The 14,123-nt window shown below is 48.4% G+C and overlaps 1 protein-coding gene across 1 annotated transcript; it reads right to left on the bottom strand.

Annotated features, from left to right (window-relative positions):
- Nucleotides 1-1,080: 1,080 nt before the first annotated feature.
- Nucleotides 1,081-13,803, bottom strand: LOC124018485 (vacuolar protein sorting-associated protein 13B-like; the record flags this gene model as incomplete). The annotated part of the gene is made up of 3 exons (XM_046333814.1): nucleotides 1,081-1,380; nucleotides 3,792-3,918; nucleotides 13,600-13,803. Coding segments are annotated over 3 exons (631 nt in total), but the record flags the coding sequence as incomplete, so codon positions are not given.
- Between the last annotated feature and the right edge of the window lie 320 nt (nucleotides 13,804-14,123).

The following is a 14,123-nucleotide window of genomic DNA, read 5'->3' as shown; positions in this document are numbered from 1 at the left end:
TACCCAGTGTATATAACCATGTTATCATTGACTCAGTACTGGTACCCAGTGTATATAGACTCAGTACTGGTACCCAGTGTATATAACCATGTTATCATTGACTCAGTACTGGTACCCAGTGTATATAACCATGTTATCATTGACTCAGTACTGGTACCCAGTGTATATAGACTCAGTACTGGTACCCAGTGTATATAGCCATGTTATCATTGACTCAGTACTGGTACCCAGTGTATATAACCATGTTATCATTGACTCAGTACTGGTACCCAGTGTATATAACCATATTATCATTGACTCAGTACTGGTACCCAGTGTATATAACCATGTTATCATTGACTCAGTACTGGTACCCAGTGTATATAGACTCAGTACTGGTACCCAGTGTATATAACCATGTTATCATTGACTCAGTACTGGTACCCAGTGTATATAACCATGTTATCATTGACTCAGTACTGGTACCCAGTGTATATAGACTCAGTACTGGTACCCAGTGTATATAGACTCAGTACTGGTACCCAGTGTATATAACCATGTTATCATTGACTCAGTACTGGTACCCAGTGTATATAACCATGTTATCATTGACTCAGTACTGGTACCCAGTGTATATAGCCATGTTATCATTGACTCAGTACTGGTACCCAGTGTATATAACCATGTTATCATTGACTCAGTACTGGTACCCAGTGTATATAGACTCAGTACTGGTACCCAGTGTATATAACCATGTTATCATTGACTCAGTACTGGACCTGTTGTTGGCTGAGTCTGACATGTTACTATGACCTCTTCACCTATTGGCTGAGTATGACATGTTACTATGACCTCTTCACCTATTGGCTGAGTATGACATGTTAGTATGACCTCTTCACCTATTGGCTGAGTCTGACATGTTACTATGACCTCTTCACCTATTGGCTGAGTATGACATGTTAGTATGACCTCTTCACCTATTGGCTGAGTATGACATGTTACTATGACCTCTGCACCTGTTGGTTTAGTATGACCTGAGTTGGGATGTGACCATCTCTTACCTGTCTGGTCTCTGGGGGCAGGTCTCTCCACCATGTTTACCTGAGTTGGGATGTGACCATCTCTTACCTGTCTGGTCTCTGGGGCAGGTCTCTCCACCATGTTTACCTGAGTTGGGATGTGACCATCTCTTACCTGTCTGGTCTCTGGGGCAGGTCTCTCCACCATGTTTACCTGAGTTGGGATGTGACCATCTCTTACCTGGCTGGTCTCTGGGGCAGGTCTCTCCACCATGTTGGCTTGGAACAGTAGCTGCAGCAGGTGGACCTGGGCCACACTGAGGAAGAACTGCAGACTAGATGTTGCATTCACCTCCAGGGAGTGACCACACACCAGCACCTCCTGTTGGGACAGAGAGAGACAATATAAACACCAGCACCTCCTGTTGGGACAGAGAGAGACAATATAAACACCAGCACCTCCTGTTGGGACAGAGAGAGACAATATAAACACCAGCACCTCCTGTTGGGACAGAGAGAGACAATATAAACACCAGCACCTCCTGTTGGGACAGAGAGAGACAATATAAACACCAGCACCTCCTGTTGGGACAGAGAGAGACAATATAAACACCAGCACCTCCTGTTGGGACAGAGAGAGACAATATAAACACCAGCACCTCCTGTTGGGACAGAGAGAGACAATATAAACACCAGCACCTCCTGTTGGGACAGAGAGAGACAATATAAACACCAGCACCTCCTGTTGGGACAGAGAGAGAGACAATATAAACACCAGCACCTCCTGTTGGGACAGAGAGACAATATAAACACCAGCACCTCCTGTTGGGACAGAGAGAGACAATATAAACACCAGCACCTCCTGTTGGGACAGAGAGAGAGACAATATAAACACCAGCACCTCCTGTTGGGACAGAGAGAGACAATATAAACACCAGCACCTCCTGTTGGGACAGAGAGACAATATAAACACCAGCACCTCCTGTTGGGACAGAGAGAGACAATATAAACACCAGCACCTCCTGTTGGGACAGAGAGACAATATAAACACCAGCACCTCCTGTTGGGACAGAGAGAGACAATATAAACACCAGCACCTCCTGTTGGGACAGAGAGAGAGACAATATAAACACCAGCACCTCCTGTTGGGACAGAGAGAGAGACAATATAAACACTAACCCTGACCCTGACCAGAGAAACCCTGACCCTGAGCCTAACCCTGACCCTGACCAGAGAAACCCTGACCCTGAGCCTAACCCTGACCCTGACCAGAGAAACCCTGACCCTGAGCCTAACCCTGACCCTGACCAGAGAAACCCTGCGGCTGAGCATTTCATAGAGGCTCGTCAAAAGCCAAGAGGTTGATATCAGACCGTTTGTCCACTGTGTCCCCTAGAGGTCTGAACCAAGAGGTTGATATGAGACCGTTTGTCCACTGTGTCCCCTAGAGCTCTGAACCAAGAGGTTGATATCAGACCGTTTGTCCACTGTGTCCCCTAGAGGTCTGAACCAAGAGGTTGATATGAGACCGTTTGTCCACTGTGTCCCCTAGAGGTCTGAACCAAGAGGTTGATATGAGACCGTTTGTCCACTGTGTCCCCTAGAGGTCTGAACCAAGAGGTTGATATGAGACCGTTTGTCCACTGTGTCTCCTAGAGGTCTGAACCAAGAGGTTGATATGAGACCGTTTGTCCACTGTGTCCCCTAGAGGTCTGAACCAAGAGGTTGATATGAGACCGTTTGTCCACTGTGTCCCCTAGAGGTCTGAACCAAGAGGTTGATATGAGACCGTTTGTCCACTGTGTCCCCTAGAGGTCTGAACCAAGAGGTTGATATCAGACCGTTTGTCCACTGTGTCCCCTAGAGGTCTGAGCCAAGAGGTTGATATGAGACCGTTTGTCCACTGTGTCCCCTAGAGGTCTGAACCAAGAGGTTGATATGAGACCGTTTGTCCACTGTGTCCCCTAGAGGTCTGAACCAAGAGGTTGATATGAGACCGTTTGTCCACTGTGTCCCCTAGAGGTCTGAACCAAGAGGTTGATATGAGACCGTTTGTCCACTGTGTCCCCTAGAGGTCTGAACCAAGAGGTTGATATGAGACCGTTTGTCCACTGTGTCCCCTAGAGGTCTGAGCCAAGAGGTTGATATGAGACCGTTTGTCCACTGTGTCCCCTAGAGGTCTGAACCAAGAGGTTGATATGAGACCGTTTGTCCACTGTGTCCCCTAGAGGTCTGAACCAAGAGGTTGATATGAGACCGTTTGTCCACTGTGTCCCCTAGAGGTCTGAGCCAAGAGGTTGATATGAGACCGTTTGTTCCATTAATTTGAAGTCATTTGATTTGTCTTCACTTCCAGGTCACTTCCTCATTGTGTAAATATATATTATGTTCTGGAACCAGTACAGGTACCCATCTCAATGTTATTCAGTTATTAGTGATACACAAGTTGTTTTTTTCACCCATCATGCATCATGTCTGAAATGGTCATTGTCCAGCACCTATGTTTTTAAGGAATAAAACACTTTTCATATTGTTAATGGGTTAATGTTTAAACCTCATATTAAAGGTTCTGGGTTCATGTTTAAACCTCATATTAAAGGTTCTGGGTACATGTTTAAACCTCATATTAAAGGTTCTGGGTTAATGTTTAAACCTCATATTAAAGGTTCTGGGTTCATGTTTAAACCTCATATTAAAGGTTCTGGGTTCATGTTTAAACCTCATATTAAAGGTTCTGGGTACATGTTTAAACCTCATATTAAAGGTTCTGGGTACATGGTGCCTCATACTAACCTCCACTTGTCTGTTGTCAGGGGATCTGGGCTTGTTGAATATGATGGCAGGTGCTGCTGTCACCCTGACAGAGAAGTCCGTCAGGATGGGGGTGAGGATGGCTCTCCTCTCCTGGTGTCTCCTTATACTGAGGGGGGGGGACAGAGAGAGAGGTCAGGATGGGGGTGAGGGAAGGCTCTCCTCCCCCTGGTGGGTTGGCCATCTTTAATCACACACTGGGATGGCCATCTTTAATCACACACTGGGATGGGCATCTTTAATCACACACTGGGTCGGCCATCTTTAATTACACACTGGGTTGGCCATCTTTAATCACACACTGGGTGGCCATCTTTAATCACACACTGGGATGGCCATCTTTAATCACACACTGGGTCGGCCATCTTTAATTACACACTGGGTCGGCCATCTTTAATCACACACTGGGTCGGCCATCTTTAATTACACACTGGGATGGCCATCTTTAATCACACACACTGGGTCGGCCATCTTTAATTACACACTGGGTTGGCCATCTTTAATCACACACTGGGTCGGCCATCTTTAATTACACACTGGGTTGGCCATCTTTAATCACACACTGGGTCGACCATCTTTAATTACACACACTGGGTTGGCCATCTTTAATCACACACTGGGTCGGCCATCTTTAATTACACACAGGGTTGGCCATCTTTAATTACACACTGGGTCGGCCATCTTTAATCACACACTGGTTCGGCCATCTTTAATCACACACTGGGTCGGCCATCTTTAATCACACACTGGGTCGGCCATCTTTAATCACACACTGGGTCGGCCATCTTTAATCACACACTGGGTCGGCCATCTTTAATCACACACTGGGTTGGCCATCTTTAATCACACACTGGGTTGGCCATCTTTAATCACACACTGGGTCGGCCATCTTTAATCACACACTGGGTCGGCCATCTTTAATAACACACTGGGTTGGCCATCTTTAATCACACACTGGGTTGGCCATCTTTAATCACACACTGGGTCGGCCATCTTTATTTACACACTGGGTTGGCCAACTTTAATCCCTTCTCATGGCTGTCAGTAGTACAGTCAGTCTATAGGCTGTCAGTAGTACAGTCAATCTATAGGCTGTCAGTAGTCCTACTCCAACATGTGGACTAATGTCTGTACCTGGGCAGCTCCTACTCCAACATGTGGACTAATGTCTGTACCTGGGCAGCTCCTACTCCAACATGTGGACTATGTCTGTACCTGGGAAGCTCCTACTCCAGCTCCAACATGTGGACTATGTCTGTACCTGGGCAGCTCCTACTCCAACATGTGGACTATGTCTGTACCTGGGCAGCTCCTACTCCAACATGTGGACTATGTCTGTACCTGGGCAGCTCCTACTCCAGCTCCAACATGTGGACTATGTCTGTACCTGGGCAGTTCCTACTCCAACATGTGGACTATGTCTGTACCTGGGCAGCCCCTACTCCAACATGTGGACTATGTCTGTACCTGGGCAGCTCCTACTCCAACATGTGGACTATGTCTGTACCTGGGCAGCTCCTACTCCAACATGTGGACTATGTCTGTACCTGGGCAGTTCCTACTCCAACATGTGGACTATGTCTGTACCTGGGCAGCTCCTACTCCAACATGTGGACTATGTCTGTACCTGGGCAGCTCCTACTCCAGCTCCAACATGTGGACTATGTCTGTATCTGGGCAGTTCCTACTCCAACATGTGGACTATGTCTGTACCTGGGCAGCTCCTACTCCAACATGTGGACTATGTCTGTACCTGGGCAGCTCCTACTCCAACATGTGGACTATGTCTGTACCTGGGCAGCTCCTACTCCAACATGTGGACTATGTCTGTACCTGGGCAGCTCCTACTCCAGCTCCAACATGTGGACTATATCTGTACCTGGGCAGTTCCTACTCCAGCTCCAACATGTGGACTATGTCTGTACCTGGGCAGTTCCTACTCCAACATGTGGACTATGTCTGTACCTGGGCAGCTCCTACTCCAACATGTGAACTATGTCTGTACCTGGGCAGTTCCTACTCCAACATGTGAACTATGTCTGTACCTGGGCAGTTCCTACTCCAACATGTGAACTATGTCTGTACCTGGGCAGTTCCTACTCCAACATGTGGACCATGTCTGTACCTGGGCAGTTCCTACTCCAACATGTGGACTATGTCTGTACCTGGACAGTTCCTACTCCAACATGTAGACTATATCTGTACCTGGGCAGTTCCTACTCCAACTCCAACATGTGGACTATGTCTGTACCTGGGCAGTTCCTACTCCAACATGTGGACTATGTCTGTACCTGGGCAGCTCCTACTCCAACATGTGGACTATGTCTGTACCTGGGCAGCTCCTACTCCAACATGTGGACTATGTCTGTACCTGGGCAGCTCCTACTCCAACATGTGGACTATGTCTGTACCTGGGCAGCTCCTACTCCAGCTCCAACATGTGGACTATATCTGTACCTGGGCAGTTCCTACTCTAGCTCCAACATGTGGACTATGTCTGTACCTGGGCAGTTCCTACTCCAACATGTGGACTATGTCTGTACCTGGGCAGCTCCTACTCCAACATGTGGACTATGTCTGTACCTGGGCAGCTCCTACTCCAGCTCCAACATGTGGACTATGTCTGTACCTGGGCAGTTCCTACTCCAACATGTGGACTATGTCTGTACCTGGGCAGCTCCTACTCCAACATGTGGACTATGTCTGTACCTGGGCAGTTCCTACTCCAACATGTGGACTATGTCTGTACCTGGGCAGTTCCTACTCCAACATGTGGACTATGTCTGTACCTGGGCAGCTCCTACTCCAGCTCCAACATGTGGACTATATCTGTACCTGGGCAGTTCCTACTCCAACATGTGGACTATGTCTGTACCTGGGCAGTTCCTACTCCAACATGTGGACTATGTCTGTACCTGGGCAGCTCCTACTCCAACATGTGGACTATGTCTGTACCTGGGCAGCTCCTACTCCAACATGTGGACTATGTCTGTACCTGGGCAGCTCCTACTCCAACATGTGGACTATGTCTGTACCTGGGCAGCTCCTACTCCAGCTCCAACATGTGGACTATATCTGTACCTGGGCAGTTCCTACTCTAGCTCCAACATGTGGACTATGTCTGTACCTGGGCAGTTCCTACTCCAACATGTGGACTATGTCTGTACCTGGGCAGCTCCTACTCCAACATGTGGACTATGTCTGTACCTGGGCAGCTCCTACTCCAGCTCCAACATGTGGACTATGTCTGTACCTGGGCAGTTCCTACTCCAACATGTGGACTATGTCTGTACCTGGGCAGCTCCTACTCCAACATGTGGACTATGTCTGTACCTGGGCAGTTCCTACTCCAACATGTGGACTATGTCTGTACCTGGGCAGTTCCTACTCCAACATGTGGACTATGTCTGTACCTGGGCAGCTCCTACTCCAGCTCCAACATGTGGACTATATCTGTACCTGGGCAGTTCCTACTCCAGCTCCAACATGTGGACTATGTCTGTACCTGGGCAGTTCCTACTCCAACATGTGGACTATGTCTGTACCTGGGCAGCTCCTACTCCAACATGTGGACTATGTCTGAACCTGGGCAGCTCCTACTCCAGCTCCAACATGTGGACTATGGCTGTACCTGGGCAGTTCCTACTCCAACATGTGGACTATGTCTGTACCTGGGCAGCTCCTACTCCAACATGTGGACTATGTCTGTACCTGGGCAGTTCCTACTCCAACATGTGGACTATGTCTGTACCTGGGCAGTTCCTACTCCAACATGTGGACTATGTCTGTACCTGGGCAGCTCCTACTCCAACATGTGGACTATGTCTGTACCTGGGCAGTTCCTACTCCAACATGTGAACTATGTCTGTACCTGGGCAGTTCCTACTCCAACATGTGGACTATGTCTGTACCTGGGCAGTTCCTACTCCAACATGTGGACCATGTCTGTACCTGGGCAGTTCCTACTCCAACATGTGGACTATGTCTGTACCTGGACAGTTCCTACTCCAACATGTAGACTATATCTGTACCTGGGCAGTTCCTACTCCAACTCCAACATGTGGACTATGTCTGTACCTGGGCAGTTCCTACTCCAACATGTGGACTATGTCTGTACCTGGGCAGCTCCTACTCCAACATGTGGAATATGTCTGTACCTGGGCAGCTCCTACTCCAACATGTGGACTATGTCTGTACCTGGGCAGCTCCTACTCCAACATGTGGACTATGTCTGTACCTGGGCAGCTCCTACTCCAGCTCCAACATGTGGACTATATCTGTACCTGGGCAGTTCCTACTCTAGCTCCAACATGTGGACTATGTCTGTACCTGGGCAGTTCCTACTCCAACATGTGGACTATGTCTGTACCTGGGCAGCTCCTACTCCAACATGTGGACTATGTCTGTACCTGGGCAGCTCCTACTCCAGCTCCAACATGTGGACTATGTCTGTACCTGGGCAGTTCCTACTCCAACATGTGGACTATGTCTGTACCTGGGCAGCTCCTACTCCAACATGTGGACTATGTCTGTACCTGGGCAGTTCCTACTCCAACATGTGGACTATGTCTGTACCTGGGCAGTTCCTACTCCAACATGTGGACTATGTCTGTACCTGGGCAGCTCCTACTCCAACATGTGGACTATGTCTGTACCTGGGCAGTTCCTACTCCAACATGTGGACCTGTACCTGGGCAGTTCCTACTCCAACATGTGGACTATGTCTGTTCCTGGGCAGTTCCTACTCCAACATGTGGACTATGTCTGTACCTGGGCAGTTCCTACTCCAACATGTGGACTATGTCTGTACCTGTGTAGCTGGAAGCGAGACGGAGTGTGTTAAAAGCGGAGGGAGACGTTATTTGACAAGCCTCTATTTAAGAAACACAACAAGGCCTCAACTTGAGATCATTTAAAACGACAAAAACCTTTACTCCTATTTTCATTCATGTTCATTCCAACAATCAAGTTAGATATTTGTGGGAAACATTTGTTAGCAGGAAAAACAAAAATATACAAAGTTAATGACCACATCTGTTGCTGCTATTAAAACAATCAATGAAACTGTGTAGCCTCCGATACTTCTACAGAGCCAGTAGGATTACAGCAGAACGATTCCTAGGTGGCCCTTCAGTACTGTTCTGACATTCATTGTGTGTGTTACCCATATCCTCGGGGGAGGCAGGCCAGATTACTGTTTCTCTGAGAGTTACTTTGAGTGGGCTGGTTTCCCGAGGAGGTGGAATGATCTGTGAGACAGAGAGAGGGTCCTCGAGGTTCTGGGTAATCTCCTTCAGAGTTAGTGTGAAACAGTGAGTGTCCCGTTGCATGGTGGACAGGTGCCATCCCTCACCACAGAGAGAGAGAGAGAGAGAGCAGAGAGAGACAGAGAGACAGAGAGAGAGAGAGAGAGAGACAGAGAGAGAGAGAGAGCAGAGGGAGAGAGAGAGACAGAGAGAGAGAGAGCAGAGGAAGAGAGAGAGAGAGAGAGAGAGAGAGAGAGAGAGAGAGAGAGAGAGAGAGAGAGAGAGAGAGAGAGAGAGAGAGCAGAGAGAGAGCAGAGAGAGACAGAGAGAGCAGAGGGAGAGAGAGCAGAGAGAGAGCAGAGAGAGAGAGAGTTTAGAAAGCGAGGCGGGAGAGTGTATAGATGCAGAGAGTAGAGAGAGAACCGGCTCAGTTTACCAACTAGGCCTCAGAGGCACAGGGAAGATAGTGTATATATGCAGTTGTGTAAAGTACTTAAATAAAAAATACTATAAAGTACTACTTAAGTTGTGTTTTGGGGTATCTGTACTTTACTATTTTTGACAGCTTTACCTTCACTACATTCTTAAAGAAAATAAAGTATTTTTTACTCCTACATTTAGAATGTTTCACAGGACAGGAAATGGTCCAATTCACGCACTTATCAAGAGAACATCCCTGGTCATCCCTACTGCCTCTGATCTGGAGGACTCACTAAACAGAGAACATCCCTGGTCATCTCTACTGCCTCTGATCTGGAGGACTCACTAAACAGAGAACATCCCTGGTCATCTCTACTGTCTCTGATCTGGAGGACTCACTAAACAGAGAACATCCCTGGTCCATCCCTACTGCCTCTGATCTGGAGGACTCACTAAACAGAGAACATCCCTGGTCATCCCTACTGCCTCTGATCTGGAGGACTCACTAAACAGAGAACATCCCTGGTCATCCCTACTGCCTCTGATCTGGAGGACTCACTAAACAGAGAACATCCCTGGTCATCCCTACTGCCTCTGATCTGGAGGACTCACTAAACAGAGAACATCCCTGGTCATCCCTACTGCCTCTGATCTGGAGGACTCACTAAACAGAGAACATCCCTGGTCATCCCTACTGCCTCTGATCTGGAGGACTCAGTAAACAGAGAACATCCCTGGTCATCCATACTGCCTCTGATCTGGAGGACTCACTAAACAGAGAACATCCCTGGTCATCCCTACTGCCTCTGATCTGGAGGACTCACTAAACAGAGAACATCCCTGGTCATCCCTACTGCCTCTGATCTGGAGGACTCACTAAACAGAGAACATCCCTGGTCATCCCTACTGCCTCTGATCTGGAGGACTCACTAAACAGAGAACATCCCTGGTGTCTGAGTGATGTAGTGTTCCCCAACTCTATTGGCTGGGCTCAGCTCTGACCTCAACTCTATTGGCTGGGCTCAGCTCTGACACCAACTCTATTGGCTGGGCTCAGCTCTGACCTCAACTCTATTGGCTGGGCTCAGCTCTGACCTCAACTCTATTGGCTGGGCTCAGCTCTGACACCAACTCTATTGGCTGGGCTCAGCTCTGACACCAACTCTATTGGCTGGGCTCAGCTCTGACACCAACTCTATTGGCTGGGCTCAGCTCTGACACCAACTCTATTGGCTGGGCTCAGCTCTGACACCAACTCTATTGGCTGGGCTCAGCTCTGACACCAACTCTATTGGCTGGGCTCAGCTCTGACACCAACTCTATTGGCTGGGCTCAGCTCTGACCTCAACTCTATTGGCTGGGCTCAGCTCTGACCTCAACTCTATTGGCTGGGCTCAGCTCTGATCTCAACTCTATTGGCTGGGCTCAGCTCTGACCTCAACTCTATTGGCTGGGCTGAGCTCTGACCTCAACTCTATTGGCTGGGCTCAGCTCTGACACCAACTCTATTGGCTGGGCTCAGCTCTGACACCAACTCTATTGGCTGGGCTCAGCTCTGACCTCAACTCTATTGGCTGGGCTCAGCTCTGACCTCAACTCTATTGGCTGGGCTCAGCTCTGACACCAACTCTATTGGCTGGGCTCAGCTCTCAGTGTGTGAGTCTCTCAGTGTGTGTGTGACTGTATGTCTCTCAGTGTGTCTCTCAGTGTGTGTGTGTTTCTCAGTGTGTGTGTGTCACAGTGTGTGTGTGTGTCTCTCAGTGTGTGTGTGTCTCAGTGTGTGTGTGTCTCAGTGTGTGTGTCTCTCAGTGTGTGTGTGTCTCTCAGTGTGTGTGTGTCTCAGTGTGTGTGTGTCTTTCAGTGTGTGTGTGTGTGTCTCAGTGTGTGTGTCTCAGTGTGTGTGTCTCAGTGTGTGTGTGTCTCTCTCAGTGTGTGTGTCTCTCTCAGTGTGTGTGTGTCTTTCAGTGTGTGTGTGTGTCTCTCAGTGTGTGTGTGTGTGTCTCTCAGTGTGTGTGTGTGTGTCTCTCAGTGTGTGTGTGTCTCTCAGTGTGTGTGTGTCTCTCAGTGTGTGTGTGTCTTTCAGTGTGTGTGTGTGTATCTCAGTGTGTGTGTCTCTCTCAGTGTGTGTGTGTCTTTCAGTGTGTGTCTCTCTCAGTGTGTGTGTGTCTTTCAGTGTGTGTGTCTCTCTCAGTGTTTGTGTGTGTCTCTCTCAGTGTGTGTGTGTCTTTCAGTGTGTGTGTGTCTCTCAGTGTGCGTGTCTCTCTCAGTGTGTATGTCTTTCAGTGTGTGTGTGACTGTATGTCTCTCAGTGTGTCTTTCAGTGTGTGTGTGTCTCTCAGTGTGTCTTTCAGTGTGTGTGTGTCTTTCAGTGTGTGTGTCTCTCTCAGTGTGTGTGTGTGTGTCTTTCAGTGTGTCTCTCTCATTGTGTGTGTGTCTTTCAGTGTGTGTGTGTCTTTCAGTGTGTGTGTGTGTCTCTCAGTGTGTGTGTGTGTCTCAGTGTGTTTCTCTCTCAGTGTGTGTGTGTGTGTCTCTCAGTGTGTGTCTCCCTCAGTGTGTGTGTGTGTGTGTGTGTGTGTGTGTGTGTGTGTGTGTGTGTGTGTGTGTGTGTGTGTGTGTGTGTGTGTGTGTGTGAGACTGTGCGTCTCCATGGTTACGCGGCATGCTGCTCTATTCTAATGCATTTCTATCTGACAGGGAACTCATCGGGAATTCCTTTCCAGCGCGCCGGGGTTTCTGGGTCCTTCTGGAAACACACAGCTGAAAGAACCAGCCAAGTCAAACAGGCAGTAAAACGTCTGCTTGTTTTAGCTCCGGTTCTCTATGAAACATGACAGGCTTTGTAATTATGAGTCTGTACGGGGGAACCAAGCAGACCAGTGGCACAAATAGTACCCTATACCCTATGTAGTGCACTACGTTGACCAGAGCCCTATGGGCCCAGTAGTGCACTATATTGACCAGACCAAGAGCCTATGGGCCCATTGTATGTGCACTACATTAGACCAGAGCACTATGGACCCAGTAGTGCACTACATTAGACTACATTAGAGCCCTATGGACCCAGTAGTGCACTACATTAGACCAGAGCCCTATGGACCCAGTAGTGCACTACATTAGACCAGAGCCCTATGGACCCAGTAATGCACTACATTAGACCAGAGCCCTATGGACCCAGTAGTGCACTACATTAGACCAGAGCCCTATGGACCCAGTAGTGCACTACATTAGACCAGAGCCCTATTTGGGACTCACAGTCGGTCACAGAGCCTTGTTGAACCTCACCATTTGATCACCCAGAGCACCTCCCTCTACCAGCTGAACATCGGACAGGATGTGATGCGATCAGCCAACCAAGTCGTAACACATCCTGTTAGCTACTAGTTACAACACTCGGATTCAGAGATTTACTGATTGGTAGAATCAGATGTGTTTCTGCTTGGCTGGGACAAAACCCTGCACCCACACTGGCCCGGTGCAGATATGATTGGCCACCTTGGTACTAAGATGTGGTTAGGTACTTCCTGATTGGTTAGTTATACCCAGTAGTCTGTCCTGATTGGTTAGTTATACCCAGTAGTCTATCCTGATTGGTTAGTTATACCCAGGAGTCTGTCCTGATTGGTTAGTTATACCCAGGAGTCTGTCAGATTGGTTAGTTATACCCAATAGTCTGTCCTGATTGGTTAGTTGTACCCAGGAGTCTGTCCTGATTGGTTAGTTGTACCCAGTAGTCTATCCTGATTGGTTAGTTATACCCAATAGTCTGTCCTGATTGGTTAGTTGTACCCAGGAGTCTGTCCTGATTGGTTAGTTGTACCCAGGAGTCTGTCCTGATTGGTTAGTTGTACCCAGTAGTCTATCCTGATTGGTTAGTTGTACCCAGTAGTCTGCCGTGATTGGTTAGTTATACCCAGTAGTCTGTCTGATTGGTTAGTTGTACCCAGTAGTCTGTCCTGATTGGTTAGTTGTACCCAGTAGTCTGTCCTGATTGGTTAGTTGTACCCAGTAGTCTGTCCTGATTGGTTAGTTGTACCCAGTAGTCTATCCTGATTGGTTAGTTGTACCCAGTAGTCTATCCTGATTGGTTAGTTGTACCCAGTAGTCTGCCGTGATTGGTTGTTTACCTGCTGGCCAGGTTCCATTCCAAGGCAGGGTTCTGTGAGTTCCTCTCTGTCTCGGTGGACACGCCCCCCTTAGACCCCTCCTTCTCTGGTTTGAGCTGGTCCCATTGGGCGGTACCGATGTTGATGGACTGCAGATCCAGCTGGTACTGACGGTCCTCCACCTCTGACCCCGGGTCGCGCAGGATGCCCAGGTTCAACGCTCGCCTGGGGAGGAAAACAGGAGAGGGGCGTTATGAGGTTAAACAGCCCCAATAACATCGCCTGAAACAGATATGGAACGCAGACTGGCCAGACCTCTGACATCATAGGTACCACCTCTGTCATGTGATCAGTATTTACCCATCACCCCTGGGGCTCATTTGGGTTTGTTATAGTGCATGGGAATCAGTCAGTTCCTTGACCTATGATGACACCACTTCTGAACACAGAGACTCATTTGTTGCATAATGTAGCTGTTACCATGGCTACCCGCGGTTTCAGCTCGCTACCTCAACACTAACCAACAGTCACAGTCAATAGAGGCA

Source organism: Oncorhynchus gorbuscha, unplaced genomic scaffold (assembly GCF_021184085.1).
Source record: "Oncorhynchus gorbuscha isolate QuinsamMale2020 ecotype Even-year unplaced genomic scaffold, OgorEven_v1.0 Un_scaffold_5290, whole genome shotgun sequence".
NCBI classification, from domain to species: domain Eukaryota; kingdom Metazoa; phylum Chordata; class Actinopteri; order Salmoniformes; family Salmonidae; genus Oncorhynchus; species Oncorhynchus gorbuscha.
Note: the sequence above shows the minus strand (reverse complement) of the source record. Positions and strands in the feature narration are given on the sequence as shown.